This window comes from Aethalodelphis obliquidens, unplaced genomic scaffold (genome assembly GCF_003676395.1).
Source record: "Aethalodelphis obliquidens isolate GAN/ISIS:26980383/991018 unplaced genomic scaffold, ASM367639v1 scaffold47, whole genome shotgun sequence".
Classification (NCBI taxonomy): domain Eukaryota; kingdom Metazoa; phylum Chordata; class Mammalia; order Artiodactyla; family Delphinidae; genus Aethalodelphis; species Aethalodelphis obliquidens.
The window spans coordinates 15199860-15219294 of record NW_020837991.1 but is presented as its reverse complement, the minus strand read 5'-3'; the positions used below and the strand labels follow the sequence as shown (position 1 = coordinate 15219294).

The following is a 19435-nucleotide window of genomic DNA, read 5'->3' as shown; positions in this document are numbered from 1 at the left end:
CACACACACACACACACACACACACACACACACACACACACACACACCCTCCCCAGTACACTGCTCCAAGGGAGGGCTCACACCACTCCTTTCATCCTCCTCAGCATAGCCCAGGTCACACTGTGAGACACACAACTTGCTACCAAGTAATGCACATGAGAGGTAATCATCTCTCATCGCTCCTCCTAGGCTAGGGGCTTTCTACTCAAAGCACAGGCCCTGGGCCAGCAGCATCAAAGCACCTGGGAATTTCTTAAAATACTACATCTCAGACCCCACCTCAGAATTACTGAATCAACGTCTGTATTTAACAAGATCGGGGATGACTTCTGTGCCCATGAAAGGATGAAAAGCCCGGCTTAGAGGACACTTCTGTGCATAACTACCCCAGCCCTACCTGACCCACATGACATTGATGGGCCTTCCCCACCTCCCAACCGTGTCCTCCATCACATCTGGGCATCTCAAGTTCAAGGTCAAGGGAGAGGCAACAATGCCTCCCTCCTCCAGCTCATCTTCTGAGTTCTAGTCCTGTCATCTTAATCCAACATCTGTATCGAGGTGCACACATGTGTGACAACTGGGCAAGGAAGCTTATTTGTTAAATAGAGGCCTGGGAACTGAGTTGAGTTGTAAAAATAGACAGTATTTTGATAGGTGAGGCGGGAAGGTATAGATGGGAAAGACAGAGAAATCACAGATAAGCTTCAGTACTTTGGGAAAAGGTAGAATATAAACGGTGACTGACACCTGCGCAGGGCGTGAAAAAAGCCATGGGAGAAGTTTAGATCGGATGGCCTCAAAGGACATGGGTGTGATCTCTCTCCGGATAGTAGACACAAGTTTCAGAGCAGAGGTAGTCCTAAATAAAAGCCACCACCCTGCTGAACCAAACAGCAAAATACCAGAGAATGGGACGGAGAAAAGAGAAGACGCACAAGTACAAGTGGCTCACGATGTGGTATTTCTGCAGGTCTGTTCAGGGCACGTTCCAGATGTGTGTGCCGTGCCTGGGGCCTAACTGCATCGTGCTCCTGTGCATTGGGACCACGGGCAGAGGGTAGTTGTTGAGATACAAACGTGAACTCCCCTTAACTAAGTTACATCTGGCAGTAAATGAGGTCATAAATCGATAAGTATTGCTGAAAGCCGGATTTTAAGACGACTTTCTCCTTTCAGTGGTATTTAGAGCCAAATTTCAGGGGGAAAAATAGAGTAGTAAAGTTCCTTGGCATTTTCAGATCACTTAAAGAGATTATCGTGCAGCCAAAATGAAGTATCAACAGCAAGGCAGATGCCTGATATTGAAAATCTAACATTATTAAGCATTATGGATATTGATTAGACAGCAGATTAAACATGCCCTCTGTACCGATGCAGGGATTTCCTATTGACCACGAGTGCTCCCAGAACAGCATTGCCTTCCTTCCCCAAGCTGGTGTTTAGTCATCGTCAGTTGGAATTGCATTTGGAGAACAGTGATATGTACTCAGGTACTAAAGGCAGCCATAAAGTGTCAATAGATTGCACAAGTAAGAGACTTGCCATTCCGCCAGTGACACAAAGACAGATGGTTTCCCATCAATGAGTTTCTGAGACAAAGCTTTTCTAGATAGGGGACAGGAATGAGACTGTAATGGAGAGATCCCATTCTTGTGATCGGGCTGCTAAATTAATTTAGCCTGTCCAGTTAGCGGAGCTTCATCTGTTACATTAGGGGCCTATAATGTGGCTGTCACGACGTTCTGGGGTGTCTACAGCTTTGTCACCTGTGCCTTATGCAGACCCACTAGAATTCTAACTGCTTGGATCCTTCTGTGCGGGACCCAGATCTGTTTGATGTGAGAATCTTTACCATTTGGATAGCCAACTGATATGAAGAGTCCTGGGATCTTTACAACAGAGCCTCATGATTCCCAGGTTTGGTGTTCCATTACAGTACATGGCTTCCTGGGCATTCGATCCCAGACATATAATGATGTGATCAGAGCCATAGGGATTATAAGAGTGATCTGGGAGAACTGTCCCACCCTACACCAGAAGACAATAAGGTCCATGGAAGTTAAATGCTTTCTTTCTCAATATCTCATATCTGGTGGCACTGGTAGCCTGAGAGCCAGGTCGCTAGACTCCAGTCCAGGGCCCATGCTCTTGAACCCTTAAGCCAAAGATGCTGCTCTGTCTTCTTCCTTTTGTAGCATTAAAGTCATGTCTTGATATTGATCTGATTCTTTAACCAGCATGACTGGATAAAATGGAACACTACCAGTGTCATATTTCTGCCTAACGATGATGGCAGCTCATCATAAGTGAGCACCTGCTTAGGCCAGATCCTATGCTGTATGCTTCTCATCTAGAAACTCACTTGGTCCTTGCAGTGACCCTAAACGGTGCGCGGTATTATTATTCTTCACTTCTTAAAAAAGAAAATGTAGCTCTAAAAGATTACATCATTTCCCAGGCATGTTAGTCAGAGGCATAGCCAAGATTTGAACTACTAGTCTGTCGACCCCAAAGCCTGTGTTTCTAACCACAGTGCTGTATTCGCCCCTACCTCATTATGATGTTGAGCTGGGATTTCCTCTCTCCCTTAGCAAAGTCCTCGCTCAGAGCTGTCCTGCTTTTTTTAGGAATGCCAGCTGAACACAAAATCAGGAACCCCTGCTTTGAAACGCCCTGGCATGGGGGTTGCCATCCACGGTCATCTCTGTACTCGAAGCAGCTGTAGCAGCAGCGAGCTGTCTCTCTCGAGCGCCTGCAGCGAATACTCCAGCGGCTCCTCCTACACGTGGCATGATGGGAAGAACCTCAGGAAAAGGGTAAGGCTCCTTTCAGGGCACTGCAGCGTCAGACAGAACCAGAAGAGAAGCCTCTTCCGGTAGGAAGGCGGAAGGTGGGAGGGAGGCGAAGAAGGAAATGACCATTTGCTGAGTTCGTGTTTGTTTACACTTCTCCCCATTACATAGAAGAGGAAATTGGCTAGAGACGGTTAAGTTCCTTGCTAGAAGTCACACGGCCAGTGAGAAGTGGCGTGATGATTCAACCTCAGATGACGAGGCCATCATGGGAGGGAGTTTGGGAGAGAAAGACATTTTCCTTTCGTTGCTTTGGTGGAGCCCACCGAATTCCCAGATTTATATCGAGTTGGAACTGGAGCCCTGGCCTAATGGAACTGACCACGCTTCAGACCGACTAAGACATTTTCAAGTAGTTTTATGGACGTCACGCCTGTGATGCTCAGAGAGACTTGTTAATGTCCGCTGCAGATGAGAGTGGACTTGCCCACGTGCCAAGTCATTCCAGACTGAGCATCCCGTGAGAGCTCAAAGAAAAGGTTTTCTTCTAGAGAATAGGGAGCGCGGTGCATTCTCCCCGAATGGATGGCCGAAAGGTTTGGAAGTATCATTAGCTTTGTAGGAGTTTACTGCTCAAAAATAGCATGTATTATATTGACCTTTAATCAAGGCAATAGCCTCATAAAACACTAATATTATGGCTGTAAGTTGGAGGGTGGCACAGTAGAGAGGGAGAATTCCATGGTAGACAACGAGCGCTATGGCTTCAGTGAAAGTCGAGCATGTCTCTACTTAGATGCCAGGAGTAACTCTTACGGCTGGAATGACTCCATCTGCAAAGTGGGCTCACCCAGCTGAAGATTCCTTCATGATTTGAATAAACACCTTTGCACACTGGTATAAGCCAGGAATCTGGAATCGCTGTTTCTGCAGTTTCCTAATGTTAAAGAAAAACAAAGAGTACAGGAGAATGGAAACCCTGAATTCGAATATTTGGAGATCGGCTTTCTGTCATCTGTATAAATTTAGTTTATGACTTCAGAAGCAAAAGAAACCAGGGAAATTCCATAACTGCCAGAAAATTTGGGTGAGGGAGGAGGTTTTTCATACTCTGAACAAGAACTCAGAACAAGATGGCAAGCTTGAATTTAGAGCTTATTCCCTCGGACTCAGACTTACAGTGCAAAGTGCGGAGGCTGGGGTGTTATCAGAATTGCTCCTTCTAAGGAGCTGTTTGGAGTTCTGAATAATGACTGCTAGGAACCTGGCCCTTAGCAGACTGGGGAGGTGGTGGTGGGGGGGGATGTTCCCTCTCTTTGTCTCTGAATATTGCTGGCTCCCAGAGCCCCCTGCTCTGCTCTTTTCATTCACAGCTCTTTCTCTCTCTCTCTGAGCCTTTTTTCTTTTCTTTTCTTTTCTTTCTTGAGATTTCTCCAGTTAGAACAACCCTCGATATCCTAGGGACATCTCTTCCCTGAAAGAGGAGAAATAAGGTTCTTAAGACACTTCATACACACTCCATTAGCCATCATCTGGAGATTTGACAGTGTCCCATCTCAAACTGGCTGTGGAGTACCAGCGTGCCTGCCACATCTCCCAGAGAAAAGTCCTAATTCTCAGGGATCCAGCAAACTAGACCCAGTCTCATGAAGACAGTTTATTTTATTTTATTTTATTTTTATTTGTTTGTTTATTTATTTTTGGCTGCGTTGGGTCTTCATTGCTGTGCATGGGCTTACTCAAGTTGCGGCGAGCAGGGGCTACTCTTCGTTGCGGTGCGCGGGCTTCTCATTGCGGTGGCTTCTCTTGTTGCGGAGCACGGGCTCTAGGCATGCAGGCTTCAGTAGTTGTGGCACACGGGCTTCAGTAGTTGTGGCTCGCGGGCTCTAGAGCGCAGGCTCAGTAGTCGTGGCGCACAGGCTTAGTTGCTCCGCAGCACGTGGGATCTTCCCAGACCAGGGCTTGAACCCGTGTCCCCTACATTGGCAGGTGATTCTTAACCACTGGGCCACCAGGGAAGAAGTCTTAAAGACATTTTAAGTTGATATTATTTAAGGAACTTCTTAAGTTCTTACCATGTACCAGGTACTCATTTAGTATTAACTTACATAATAAATTCATACAATAAAAATTTGAATGTGAATATAATATTAACCTATGTAATAACAAATATATGACCAATGGTTCTTTAGTAGTTCATAAGTATTTTTTTTTAATATTTTTTTGTGTAGAAACAGAAGGGAAGCCTACATGAAATGCACTGGCCTGCCCTCCATGGAGGAATCTGGCTTGTATTATTGAGTAATGACCACGTCAGCTTTGTCAGCTCGTCATAAGTACTAGCTCATTTAATGCTCGTGCTAGCTTATTAAGTAGGTTCTCCTATTTCCTCCATTTCACAGAGAAGTAAACTGAGGTGCTGAGAAATTAAATATCCATCCCAAGGTCTCATAGCCAGTAAGCGGAGCTGGGCAGTTGGTTCCAGAACCTTAATCATTCTGCTAGACTGACCTCCTTGAATCAGCCTAAAACATGGAGGAGTCCCAGTTGTTGGGATGGGTTTGTTTCCATTAAGACCAAGAATGTCATTTAAAAAAAAAAAAGAATGTGTAAAACTGTTGTCTAGTCAAGAAATAGGAAAGAACTGTGGGCATTAAACCGAGGCTCCTGCCTTAGCAGCAGCATCTTTCAGCCAGCTGCCCTGCTCCCCAGAGCAACTCTGTTCTGACTTTTTCCCTGCAAAGAATGAAGCCGCCAGTATGAAATGCCAGCTTCGTCCCACCATCTCCCCAATAGGAGATTCATGCTTTTTTTCAAGTTTCAAGATTATCCTCAACCTTTCTCCAGCTATTAAATACCATGACCTCCTTTGGAAAACTGTTGGAGGAATGTGGCTAATCTCACAGGGTGGGGAGCCAGGGCCCTGGGAGGTTTGCAGCCTTGGGCCCTGGGATGACGCAGACCACAGCATGGGCAGGCTGCGGGGAGGCAGAAGGGAAGTGGGTAGGCAGACACAGAGCACATCTATGGCAGGAACAAATCTGCCCCTTTCAAGCTCTAAGAGGGTGCTTTTGCCTGGCTTCTCTTCTTTTTTGGGAACGTGACATCAGGATCATGGAAATTCTTAGAAACCCAAGCTGTGGCAGTCTGCTCACTGGTCAGTCTGTAATACCCAGACTTACCGAAGGGGTTTCTTCTGATCTCCGAAGGAGCCTTTAATGGCACAGCAGAAGAGGAGGGGGAAGGGGAAGCATCACCAAAATAGAATCTATGCACAGGAACTTCTGACCCTGGAGAATTTTCCAAAGAGAATATATAATTTGACTTAAAACCAATATGCATATAACAAATAAAGAAAAAATAAACAAGACATATTGTTGATGACAAGATTTGTATGATTTTTAACAATCATACAATTTTTATGAGAAAGTTTTAGGTGTAAGCAGATGCTCACAGCTTACTAAAAAGCTGAGATTCCAAGGCAAGTTTCTGACATGGAGTTGACCTCTGCTTATGAGCGCTCAGGTGTTCAGAGTCCTGGAGCAGCAGGGCAGCTGGTGTGGAGGTGCCAACAGGAGCTGTACTCTTAGCCAAGACTGGTGCAGAGTGCACATCTGAAACCACCAGATTCATGCATAGACATTCTTCATCGTTAATTATATAGCCTTTTAAAAGAAAAAAGTCATTAGGTCAGAGCCTCCCAGTTTCCCCGAGTGCCGGTTTGTGATTAAACTCCGCAAGTTCCATTCAAAAGAGGGGTGTTGGAATAACCTATGGTCTCTATTATGACTTTGGCTAATACAGAGGGTAGAACAGAGGCTAAGCTTCATTCCAGCAGTATCGCATCCAGATTGACGGTGCAGTCTCTAGAGCCAGATTGCCTGGGTTCAGATCTCCACACAGCCACTTCAGAAGTGAGTCATAGGAAGGACCCAGGAGACCAGAGTTCAAACCTTTGCTCCAGCTGTTCCTTAACTATGTGATCTCCAAAGGACGGATCTTGCTGAATCTCACCTTCCTGCCTAGTAAAATAGAACTGATAATGTCTCCCTCATGGTATTGTTCTGAAAATTAAATCAAAGCACCGGGTCAGGGGCTGGTACACAGCAAATGCTTGGTCAATGTAAGCTTCCTCCTCTGCCATTCTGTTTCTTGCTAGCAGTAATTTGATAAATATGAATGTCTGAGTAGAATGCCATGTTTTTTTCTATGTCATTTCTGGGTCACTTCTCCAGAACTAACACTGGTATTTGGAGAAATATGAAGAACAGGAAATTGACCTTTTGAAGTTAGTAGGTGAACCATTGCTATGACTTCTAACAGCAAATGCCCAGCTGCTCTATCTGTGTAAACATTTCACAGATGTTCACTGCCTATCAATGAGTAAAGTCATGAAGCCACATGGCATTCTAACTTTCAGTCGTTAGAATGGAAGGGACCGTAAAGGCAGGGACCAACTCACTTTTCCATTTACCCTCTTTACCTGCCGTATACACTGAGCAGTGAGCCATAGTGTCTTCTGGTTACTCCCTAAGTGTTCCTTAAGCATACTTTTCCAGTTGAGGTCTTTGCCCTCCCATTTCTTCTACCTGGAAATCATTTCCTCTACTTTTAAACTAAGGCAAACCTATCTCTCTTTCTAGGGCTAGGTTTATTTTTTAAAAAAAGAAAAGAAAAGGAAACTTATATGCTTTTTGTGTTTCTTTTCCAAACAGACATGTGGTCTCCCTCGTCTGAAATTCTGGAGTACCTGCTACCCCTGTATGTCTCATATGATCCCTTGACTTATGGTTCCTTGAGCTCAACTCCTCCTGGGGGTTGCATGCTCCTTGAAAGCAGGGTCCTCATCCTCTACTTATCTAAATCATATGCTGCTTAGCTCAGGACCTGGCAAGGTAGAGATTCGCTGCGTAGTTAATGAATTAGTTTGAATTAATTAATGAATAAATGCATTTATATGTGAATATTTATCAACCACTAGAACGAATTAAGTTTAATGATGGCCTTTTCCTTTTATAAATTGGTGATCCACAGAGCTCAATCATTTCTCATGTCTCCTTTTCTTTCCTAGCAGTCATCACAGAATTGGGACAAAAGGTTAAGTATTGACTCTTCGCTCCCGAGTGGCTTTGCTAGTCCCACAGATGAACTACCTCCGACTCGCATCAAGGAAAGCCACATTTTGGAAGGACTCAGAAAGCTCCAGAAGCGAAAAGTGTTACTTGAACCCCCATCAGTGATAACCAAATGGGGTTATAAAGATTGCATGAACTCCAATGAAGGAATCTACTCGCCAGGAATTAAAAATAGCAGCCTCAAGGAATATCCCCCCTGCAAACCCACGGACACGGGGAGCCCCTGCAAGGAGCCCCACAAGGCGTTTGCTTATGACACAGATTCTCACGACGATGCCGAAGAGGACCCTTCCTCCTTAGCCTCGCTCCAGGGAGTTCCGCACCAGGGCTGCAGGCTGCACGGTTGTAAATTAACCCACAGTGTTTCTGACAGTCTCTTTGGCTGGGAGCTGAATGGCAGACACTGTTCAGAAGTCACTTCCTCCGTCTACCCCTGGGAAAGGCCCGAGAAGCTGACCAGTTGTGCTAGCAGCTGTCCCTTGGAGCGGAAGCAGTGCCCAAGTGCGCAGGGGCCTCAGGTACAGAGAGAGAGGGACCCGCACAGCCAGGGCTGCCTGTCTGTCAATCTCCAGCTCTCAGACACCGATGACACCGAAACCCTGGATGAGCTGCACATAGAGAGCAGTGATGAGAAAAGCCCTTCCGACGTGTCTTTGACTGTGGACGCCGACAAGTCTGTGGAGAACCTGGACGTCCACGTGGGATTTGGAAGATCTCAACGTGGGTCTCCTGAGGAGGAAGATAAACAAGTGCCCGTCCACTTCGAGAGCAGGCCAAAGACGTTTAGTTTCATTAAGCAGCAAAGGGTTGTAAAACGGACTTCCTCAGAAGAATGTATTACTGTCATATTTGATGCAGAAGATGGCGAGCCCATTGAGTTCAGCTCTCACCAGACTGGCCTGGTCACTGTTACCAGAAAGGAGATTTCCATCCATCAGGCCCCTGCTGGGCCCCAGACAGAACACACTGAACTTTTACCTCAGGGAATTGCTCACTTACAGCCAGGGGCTGCTGCTAGAGACTATCCTTTCTTGAAGAGATCTGAAGAGGAAACTGAGAGAAACATTCCAAGACAAGAAGTAGACGATGTTGCCGTGACACCCGCTGAATCCTTCCACCCCGGGACAGTGATGCAAAGCACTCAGCGACAAAGACTGACCAAACCAACCCACGCTACGTCATGCCAGAGCCATTCGAGGTCCTCTGTGGCCACGGGCATCTATCAGAAGAAAAGTCTGACAAAAATACCTACCAGGGGCAAGGCTTCACCTCAGAAATCAAGGATAATGGAGCCTGAAGCCGCCCTCACGGTCCCCTCAGCTGGCCCAGTGCCTCTTGCGAGATCACCAGCTCCAGGGAAACTCTCACGGTTCAAAAAGTCTGAAGGCCCAGAGCCCCTCTTTGCTTTACCGCCAGATTCGCACATTCCAAAACCCTCCACCCAGCTCCCTCACGGCTCCAAAATGTTCAGCAGAAGGGACTGGGCCCAGTACTCCAGGAGTCAGATTCCAGCGTCACAGCTGCTGCCCAGGCCCCCCGCCCAGCCGAGCGACGATGGCGAGCCCCCCACGAGAGATAAACACTGTGACCCGGGACCAGAGGCCGGGCTGAGATCGCCCTCCCTGCCGTCCCCTCCAGGCAGGTCGGTCTCCCTGCTCGCCAGGCCCAGTTACGACTATCTGTCGCCACCTTCATGGGCCAAGCCAGAAAGCGGGGTCCCCAGTGAGGCGGCGAGGACAGTATTGAAATCCCCCCCTCTGAAAGGATCCTCTGCTCCAATTATTTATTTTAATCAGACCGTGACAGAAGTGCAGGGGAAGAAACCTTCTGTGGCCTTCAAAAAGCCAGTCTTCGCTCCCCCTCCGCCCTCCACAGAAACAGCAATGCAAACCAGATGCCCTGCTCACAGCCCCTCCAGCTCGTTTGCTGGGATGGCCCCAGGGCCCCCAAAGGTCTCCCCAAAGAGAAGTGTCCCCAAAACCCCACCTCACCAAACACTTGGGACCACACAAACGGACATAGGGTTACGGACTCCCAAGAACTGTCCTGCTACCCATGAGCCACTGGAAATACCGTCTTCCAAAGGTGTGTCTCCAGCGAGAAAAGGACAGTTGAATGACAGTGTCTCCACACCCCCCAAGCCTGCCTTCTTAGGGGTAAGTGAGTCGCCATCATCTCAGGTTAGCAGCCCCTCATCAGCGCCCTCCAAAAGCCACAACACCCCGCAGGGTTGTCAAAGCCCTCATGAAAGAGGACTGAAAACTCGCCTGCCCGTGGGGCTCAAAGTCTTCATGAAGTCTCCCCAGTTGCTCAGGAAGAGTTCTACAGTGCCAGGGAAACATGAAAAAGACAGCCTCAACGAAGCCTCGAAAAGTTCCGCGGCTGTGAGCAAGGATAAGCCAGGGACCTCCAGGAACGCCAGCAGCCTTGAGCCCACCGGAGGCGAAAGAAGTGCGTCTCCACTGGGTTTACGAGCACAGGAGAGTTTGGCCGAAGGGCCTCCCCTCGAAACAGCAACGCCAGAGTCACTGGAAAGTAGCACGCCTGGGGCCGATGGGAAAGATGCGGTAGAAAACAAGTCTGTGAAGAGATCCCTGTCCTCCAACAAACCGCTGCTAAAACCAGCTCTAGGCATGAACGGAGCCAAAGCCCGCAGCCAGAGTTTCAGCGCTCACTCAGGGGACAAGCCCCCCACGGCCTCCGTGGAAGGGCCAGGCAAGGTCCGGACTCAGATTATTACCAACACTGCTGAGAGGGGCAACTCCCTCACCCGGCAGAGCTCCTCCACGGAAGGCTCTCCCAGCAAGACCGCGTTTGCCCCCGTGTCTGACGGTCTCCCCGGTGCTGGGAGGCCCCTGGGGCATCCTTCCTCCAGGCAGGGCTCCCTGGGGAGTACAGGCAGCTCCAGCAGCCAGCACGGGAGTCCAAGCAAGTTGCCTTTGAGGATCCTTCCAAAATCCGAAGGGCCCCTCGCCCCACCCGGAACAGAAGAGCAGCCGGCCTACGCCCAGGGAGAAGGTGCCAGGGTGACTGCACCAGAGGAAGCAGGCAGCGACCACGGCAGGTGCCCGTCCACCCCAAAAGACGGCCCGGGAGCCCCTCAGAGTCCGGGGAGGACACGGCATCCCAGCAGTTTTGAAACCAGCAGGACCTCCAAGCTAGAAACTTCTGGAAGGTATCCAGACACGTCTACAACCAGGACCGGTGTTGTGAGCCCAGAAGCCCCCCTCTCACCCACAATCGAAGAAAAGGTCATGTTGTGCATTCAGGAAAATGTGGAAAAGGGCCAAGTGCAAACAAAGTCCACCTCTGTGGACGCGAAGCCGAAGCCCGGGCCTTCTTTTGCCAGCTGGTTCGGTTTTCGGAGGAGCAGACTGCCGGCTCTCAGTAGCAGGAAGATGGATGTCTCCAAAACCAAAGCAGAAAAGAAAGATGCGAAAGGTTTGGGGTTTGGAAACAAACAGCTAAAATCAGAGAGGAAGAAAGAGAAAAAGAAGCCTGAGCTACAATGCGAGATGGAAAACGAACTTAACAGGGACATCGAGCTGGCAGATGGTCCAGACAGTGGTTTACAAAACAGAAATAACCTGAAAACACCGCCAGACATTTATGACAAAGTGAAGTTTGTATCGAGAAATAGACCCAGCCCTGTTCCGTGTGCAACGAAAGATACCTTTATGACGGAACTCCTAAACAGGTAGCGTGTTGGCAAAGAGGGTGGCAGTGTAGAGGGCAGTGCAGAACCCTACCCACTCCTCACCCCCCAACAGGGAGAGTTGTTTGTTTCCTGCATACTGAATACCAGTCAAGCATGTTTCTCATACAAGCAGAAATTCATCGTAGCAATCTTTTACACATTAGCCAGAATTTAAACAATGAAATAAAAGTTAGCAATAAAATGGTAATTTAGTCCACGTTACTTTGGTAACCAAACCAGTGGTCTTTGAAATTAAAGAATGGTAAGTTTTATCAAGGTTGATGGAAATCCAGCCTACAGTAGAAATCATGAATATACCCACATGGCATGAAATGGAAGAAAACTACACATAACGTTTTTAAAGGATGCTGACCCCACTGATCGTACCGAGCAAACTTCGAAACTTTCCAGAGGTAATTACAGATTCTGCTGATCTTAAGCCAGAAATATATTTAGCAGTCATTCCCCAGTGGTTTTTACTCTATTCCCTCACACACACACCCGCCATCTCACAAGCAGTCATAAAAATAAAAATAAATCATTGCATTATCAAATCTAAATTGACACACTACTGGAATAGCAGATGAAGATTTGACCAAGGCCAGTGAGACACACTTATCACTCAAGGGTTTAAAGACAAAGAGACACACGGAGGTTACTTTAAACATTAAAGGATTGGGAAAAGTAGAGCGATTGCAGACGAGCAATGTAATTGATCAGAGGAATCACTTTCTACCTGCAGAGTTGATAAGAAAGCAGCTCAACAGACCGAAAGCGGATCAAATAATGTTTCCTGCAGGAGCGTGTTAAAGGGCAGCTCCCAGGGCTCTTGTATCACCGGCAGCTCTATCGGCACTCAAGGAACCCACAAGAAGAACATCAAAACCAAAGCAGATATGGAAATACCGAAAGGCTCCCTGGTAAGTCTTTTACCATCCTGGTTATGAAGTGTCAGGTTCTGAGATGGGCTAGTTGGGTTCTGTCTACCCTTTGCTGATGAAAATATATAGGCAGGAGAGTACGGGGGAAAGGGAAGGTTAAAGCCAAAGAGAAAAAAGAGGGAAATCTTGGTGACGCTGTAGCGGAGTGACGGCAGTTAGATCGGAATGGGCCTCGCTCCCTCCACTCTCGCTGCCTTTGTAGTTCTCTTTTCAGAAGGATGGTATAATCACAGTGCAGGCAAATGATGCTGCGAGTGTCATCTTCCAATTACACCCTTGTGCTGGGAATTTGTCCTGATGATGCTTTCCATCATTTCCAGCAACGCAAAAAGGAACGAAAATGATTGTAAAAAATAAAAGTGCAGAGCAATTTAGGACAACATTGGCTATTTTGATGATTTGATTTAAGCATTTTTCCTAAAGTTGTAAACACCGACTTATCCTACCTAAGACAGAAGGTGTTAAGACTTAAGAAACTTATCCTTGGAACCAGGCCTGGATGCTGCAGGGCAAGGGAGAGGGGACAGAGCCTGGAGCTGTGCCCCATGCTCCCGGCTGGGACATCAAGGTTGTCCTGGGACTGGGCGCTAGCCCCGGAGCTAGCGTGATCCGCCGTGCAGGCTGCACATCGGGGCTTCTGTAGGCTGCCCAGGTTTCCTGAGCGACAGGGACCTCGAGGACGGCCGCTACCCGCCCGGGCCCTGGCCGCCCGTAGGAGGTGGCGGCAGCTGCCACCCCCATCGTGACAGCCACGGAAACACGCTCGGCGGAGACAGCTATCCCTCGTTCGGCAACCCACAAGGCAACGTGATAGCAAAAATCGTGTCTCCTATCGTGTCCGTGGTGGTGGTGACCCTGGACCCTGGGAGCGGCCAGCTAGTTCCAGTACAACAGGAGGAGGAATTGCTTCAGGACAAATGAACCAGAAAACATCTTAGGCCTTCAAAATCTACCCATCACTTTGAGAAAAGCTCCGTCCAGTCAAGAACCGCCTTCATCACTCCCGTGAAGCTCCTTTCCTTCTTGGCTTGACCAGCTGCCCTGAAGGGTTTTCTCTTCTGTTTGCAATAGACGTGCTGCCTAACCAAGAATTCCTAATTCCTCAGATACCTCGATCGATCGTGATAAGGTAGACAGCTGGACCTTGGGTTGTACAAAAGATCGCTTGATCTGTTGGTTCCATCGTGAATCTGGACAGAGAGATTCCAGCTCTGGAATGAGCTCCGAAACTACCGACCCCAGGCCATCGACATGGTCACAAAGCACAGGGGCAGCAGAATGGCACGGGGGTCTTGGGCCGGGAATGCCATCAGCTTCTAAAAGATGGAGACAGACTGCTGTTTGGGTTTCCAGCAAGCTGGGGTGAGAAGCTTGGCCGTTGCTGTAAGTTTCTTAGTTACGTCAGAAATCCAGACCCGTTCACCACCGCCCGTGAATCGGGAATGAGTGATTTCCAACAGTAACGGCAGAATTTGCACGTTATTTCAGCTCACAAAAGTATTGTCATCTGCAGAGGATCAGGCTGGATTTTGGAAATTGAAGTGCAGAATCGCCGATGTGGAAACCGTCTCGGGGAAGTGATCAGGGGGTGCTTTTTCCTGTGAAATAGTACAGTTTCTACATTGTTTTGGAGAATGCGGGGTAGAAATAGAGATTTGCAGATGTTGAGGCTTTTGGTACCAGTTTTGAAGGCGACGGCAGTACTTTCCTTGGTTTATACTTTTCTTTTTACTGGACTAGACGATCTTCTATCCTCAAACATCTGAAAAAGTATACTAGCCGTTTGCTTCTGTTTTAGTAATACTTTAGGGGAGAGGAAAGAGGATGGTTTGGGCAGATGAGTATAGCTTGAGTCAGCTGAGATTAACGCTGATAGAATTTTAGAGTTTAAATATTAGAACCAAAGTCACTAGAATCCGGATCTCGTAAAGAGGACACGTTAAAATTCCAAATACGCATGCTTTGTGCTCACCCTTAAGGACTGAGAGCTGGGTCTCCCAAGAGAAGTTGAAAGCAGAAAGCATTTGAAAGAGCTTCGCGAAAACGGAAAAGAACTTAAAACTAACGATCCTGACTAGCTGTCTCAGAATTGCATGACTTCCATCCTGGATTTATATAGATTGGAGCCATTTGAAGACAGCCTGTATTTCCTATTTTAATACGAATGTCCCATGACTCTTCCCAAATCTTGTTGAGCTTTCCCATAAGTGAGGACGCCCACTAAACATTTCCCATATATGAGTTTTCGTGGGGAGTTTAATTTAACTCTTGTTAAAAAGTGTGTGTGTGTACACACACAGATTTACACACAGATATACATAAATGGAACTTCCAAAAAAGGTAACTCCATCCATTTTCTGTAACTGTCATGGACCACTTTTCATCATTTAAAATACACGTAAGATGGAAGCAACCTAAGTGTCCATCGACAGATAAATGGATAAAGAAGATGTGGCACATATATACAATGGAGTATTACTCAACCGTAAAAAGAAACGAAACTGAGTTATTTGTAGTGAGGTGGATGGACCTAGAGACTGTCCTACAGAGTAAAGGAAGTCAGAAAGAGAAAAACAAATACCACATGGTAACACATACATATGGAATCTAAAAAAAAAAAAGGTTCTGAAGAACCTAGGGGCAGGACAGGAATAAAGACGCAGACATAGAGAATGGACTTGAGGACACGGGGAGGGAGAAGGGTAAGCTGGGATGAAGTGAGAGAGTGGCATGGACATATATACGCTACCAAATGTAAAATAGATAGCTAGTGGGAAGCAGCCGCGTAGCACAGGGAGATCAGCTCGGTGCTTTGTGACCTCCTAGAGGGGTGGGATAGGGAGGGTGGGAGGGAGGGAGACGCAAGAGGGAGGAGATATGGGAACATATGTATATGTATAACTGATTCACTTTGTTATAAAGCAGAAACTAACACACCATTGTAAAGCAATTATACCCCAATAAAGATGTTAAAAAATAAAATACATGTAAGAGAAAAAAAAAAAGAAAGTTATCCTTTTTGGAACTTGACTCCCTATCATTTAGTGTTTTAATTATGAGATCCAGAACTCAGGGGGTAATTTCCTTTAAAAAAATGGATAAAAGGCATTTTTATATTTCCCAAGGATATGCCAGTTTCAAATAATATTTTTGTTTTAAAATTACCTTAAATTGAACTTCCTCTCCTTACGTTCTTTCTGTTCTTGCATCACTGGTCTGGTGATATTCCTTGTTCCTTTATGTAAATTTTAAAGCACTCGAGCAAAAAACAGTATCTTTTCAGAATTCCTGTATCCATATACTTTTGGGCTCTAATAAAAGGGATTATAAAATATACTATGTGCTACCATTTTCCTAGGGAAAACCTGAAACATGAAGCAATTACTCATTTTTTTGGGGGGTGGTTCAAGAGTAGAGGAGATTTTAGAAGTAATCGTGATTGGCATTATTAGTTTTTAATTATTATTGATGTTTAGGGTTCCTTCGAGTTTCACTTTAATTTGAGACAAATGTACATTTAAATGCTCTTTTTTTTCAAACAGCCCTTGACTCTAAAGAGCTTCAAGTTCTTTTTTTTTTTTTCTTTTCCAAACCCTCTGAAATCATATGCAGACTATGTTCTTTGCAAAAGCTTTTTTTTTTTTCTTTTCCCCACTTCTTGCTCTTGGCTTCCATGGTATCATGCCTTCTTGAAAACATAGATGTCCCTTGCATTATAAAATCACAAATTACAAGTGTGTCTAAGGCTGCTTCTGTAGTGTCACTGAAAGGAAAGAGAGAGAATAAACGTGCGGAAATGTGCAGTATGCCAGAAATTCAATCCAACTGATCTAAAACTTTGATAGGCTGGCAGAGCCCCTTAGCAGAGGCACTCAATTTAACTATGCCCCATCTAATATGGTGCTGACAGCTTGGGGTATATCTTCACTGTACAGAAATACCAAAAAGAAAAAGAACCTGTTTAGCTTTTACAATTTCATTTTTACTTTCTTATTACTTCCTAATGCTAAAGTAATTTGCCTTGCTTTTCTTCTCTCATTTGAAGTCTTTTACAGTGTAATAATGTTTCCTTTGGTCCTTCCAGAATATCTGCAAGAAACACTCTTATTGTTCTCTGTGAAGTACAAGGATTCCCTAACCACCAAATATACATCATCCATAGGGATAAGCTAATTTTCTAGTTAGCTGCAAGAGGAAAATTAGTCAGGCTGGGAAGCTTTCCATATAGAGGACTATTATTAACCTAGATAGTTGAACAGCTAGTCATTTTTTCAAAGGTAAAATGCAATTTTTTTTCACCTCTATAATCGGCAATGGGGATCGGACTAAAATTACTAATTTCAGAAAGGACATTGGCCATAGTCCCCTTGGGGACTAGTAAAAGAACAGCAGTGAAAACCTATTCGTTGTATGTTATCAGCCTATATAGAAAGGAAATTAGATGCAAAATGAGATACACTTTTATACCATAGCACATTGATGTGAGTACCCATGAACCTTTTAAAATCAAGAGTTGAAGGGAATTTTCCCCTCCTGGGGCTCAAGGTAAATTTGCTTTCTGCTTCTTTTAAAGTGTGTCGCAGAGAATTCTTCTCACAGTAGTTATTTTGGGTGAAAACAATAGCTGCACATAATGCATTACATATCACGTTTTTTTCCTGAATAAAATCACTCTTCAAAAATCTTATACCAGGGACTTCCCTGGAGGCCCAGTGGTTAAGACTCCGCACTTTCCACCTCAGGGGGGTGCGGGTTTGATCCCTCGCTGGGGAACTAAGATCCCGCGTGTCGCAAGGTGCAGCCAAAAATACCCAAAAAACCTTATACCATAATATACCAGCATCCTTTGCCCTTAACAAACTAAGGCTCTATGTAGTTATGAGGGTGCTAAGGCATTTAAATTATTGTAATCTGTGGTAATATAATAGAAAAATTATTTCCATACATATATCAAGTCCATGTACGTAGTACACCTCCACTTAGTTCACTGGTGACTGCATATCCATTTTCAAGATTGCTAGATGCATTCTACCGTATGTATAAAAGTCTCATTAATGCTTTACTGAATTAAATATTTTTCTCTTTTCAGAGCCTTAATTAGAGGCTTATGTCCCCATTTATGCTGTCATTTACAGACCACTTAGCTCTGACTTTTGTGTAATTTAGACAAGGGCCATGTTACTTTGCACTTCTACTTAAATTCTGCAAAATCATTATAAGAGGGGAAAAAGGCATCCCCAGAAAAGATTGCATCAGTATTAAGTAAATAAGTCAGAAAGAAATGCACACTCCTTCCTACATGTTGTAAGTCCTTCCTTCTTGTGGATTTAGGTAATTTTCTGAAATGAGAAGTCTCAAAGGAACAGCTCCTTATTGAGCTGTCACTGGACAAAATAAAAATCGTTAATGATATTAATGAGATCATATAGCTGGAAAGAGATGGCCATTTTAATATGGGTATTTTAATTTAAATTATGAGTATCCTCTTCACCCAGTGTCACATAGTCTGAAAAAATCACATATGCTAATAAAAAAGTATCAAATACAATCCCATTAAAATTGTGCCGTGGTGATGAAGTAGCATAAAATAGTACAATAATTACACAAATTGTTATCATCTTATTAAGTTCTGCAAAATTTTGTAACTTCAACATCTTTAATTGAACAATTCTGTTCTAAATCCTATTTGGATGCTAATAAGAAACATGTCTATTTTGCCTTCCTCCTGCAGGGTTTTCTAAATGACCGTCTTTTCTAAAGGTAATGCCTTCCAGGAGGTTTCCCTCCAAAGATCACTTCTCTCCTCTCACAGAGGCTCATTACGTTCTTTTCCTTTTCATTGAGCTTTAACATCAGAACGTTCTTTTCTCGGGATGCATTTCTTGTTAGGATGATTCAGAGAAGAAATATACACAGAATTCCAAATGAAGGGTGTCCCCACGTATTGGGTCTTATTCTGCAGTTATGTGTATATATTTGTCAGCAATGAAACATTGTCTCCCTTTTTCCTCCTGTGTCCTTTGTAAGCACGTTCGTCCCAGCCTTTTCTAATGGGAGAGGTTAATAGAATATAATGGGTACAGTGGCCTTTAATGGTTACCTGTTAGAGACTGGTATTTAGTACAGCTCTTGACTACAACTGCAGAGCTCAAAAGATGGGCAAGAGTTGGAGGTGCACCATTAGAAGGTGCCCAAAGCACTGGCAGCAAACTGAAACCAAAAATAACCCACATCATTGCTCACGAGTCACCTGCTACTTCTTACCAAATGGGACATTACTGACATTGATTTGTATCTGTTCCTGGTAGAGCAATGGCTGAAGAAATTCTGAGTCGCTAACCACCGTTGTTTGCTGAGCCAAACTTCTTGGTTTTGTGACCATTCCCATCTGTGAAGTGCTTTGCCACGTGAAGAATTCACTTCGGCAAATTCTTCGTCTTGAGCTCGCAGGCCCTTGCCCCCAGGAAAGTTCCACAGCCTTTCGCCAACACACAGCCACTGTGTGATCAAGAGTGAAAATTAATTTTAATTTCAGCCTATGAGAAATACAATTAGCAAGGGGAATCTGCCGCCAACATAAATTATGCCCCTCATTTCCATATGGAAATGGATTTCTTTAATTACTCACCACTTTGCATTGAAATCTATTTGTATGGATAATTAGAGCTGACAAGTATGCCATTCTAAGGCACTCCCCCATTTTCCATTCCTTTGTTGATTCTTCATCCATCCCCTTCCAATGCAAAACTTCCCCTCATGTGTCATTCACTGCTCAGGGGTCATTAGCCCAGGAGAGCTGAAAAAACTCCTGTCTACAAGCCCAGTTCCTCTGATAAATACCCAAGAGGCCACGTTTAGCATTTGCTA

At 45.3% G+C, this 19435-nt stretch overlaps 1 protein-coding gene and 1 long non-coding RNA gene across 24 annotated transcripts in view; one reads left to right on the top strand and one right to left on the bottom strand.

The window, feature by feature from the left end:
* The window catches only part of LOC113607336 (uncharacterized), a 23186-nt gene extending 20457 nt beyond the window's left edge, over positions 1 to 2729 (bottom strand). For 5 of the 18 annotated variants that reach the window (XR_003427910.1, XR_003427908.1, XR_003427902.1 and 2 more), the window contains exon 1: positions 2555 to 2728. This is a non-coding gene — a long non-coding RNA (uncharacterized LOC113607336). Of the gene's footprint in view, positions 1 to 938; positions 1035 to 2554 lie in introns of all 18 variants that reach the window. The other 13 variants (XR_003427906.1, XR_003427894.1, XR_003427907.1 and 10 more) reach the window with 5 other exon arrangements.
* NCKAP5 (NCK associated protein 5) overlaps positions 1 to 19435 on the top strand; it is a 1064528-nt gene that overhangs the window by 955027 nt on the left and 90066 nt on the right. For 5 of the 6 annotated variants that reach the window (XM_027082618.1, XM_027082617.1, XM_027082621.1 and 2 more), the window contains 3 exons: positions 2631 to 2819; positions 7867 to 11627; positions 12370 to 12547. In XM_027082618.1, coding sequence (XP_026938419.1) covers positions 2631 to 2819; positions 7867 to 11627; positions 12370 to 12547 — 4128 coding nt within the window. The remainder of the gene's footprint in view (positions 1 to 2630; positions 2820 to 7866; positions 11628 to 12369; positions 12548 to 19435) is intronic. The other variant, XM_027082619.1, reaches the window with a different exon arrangement.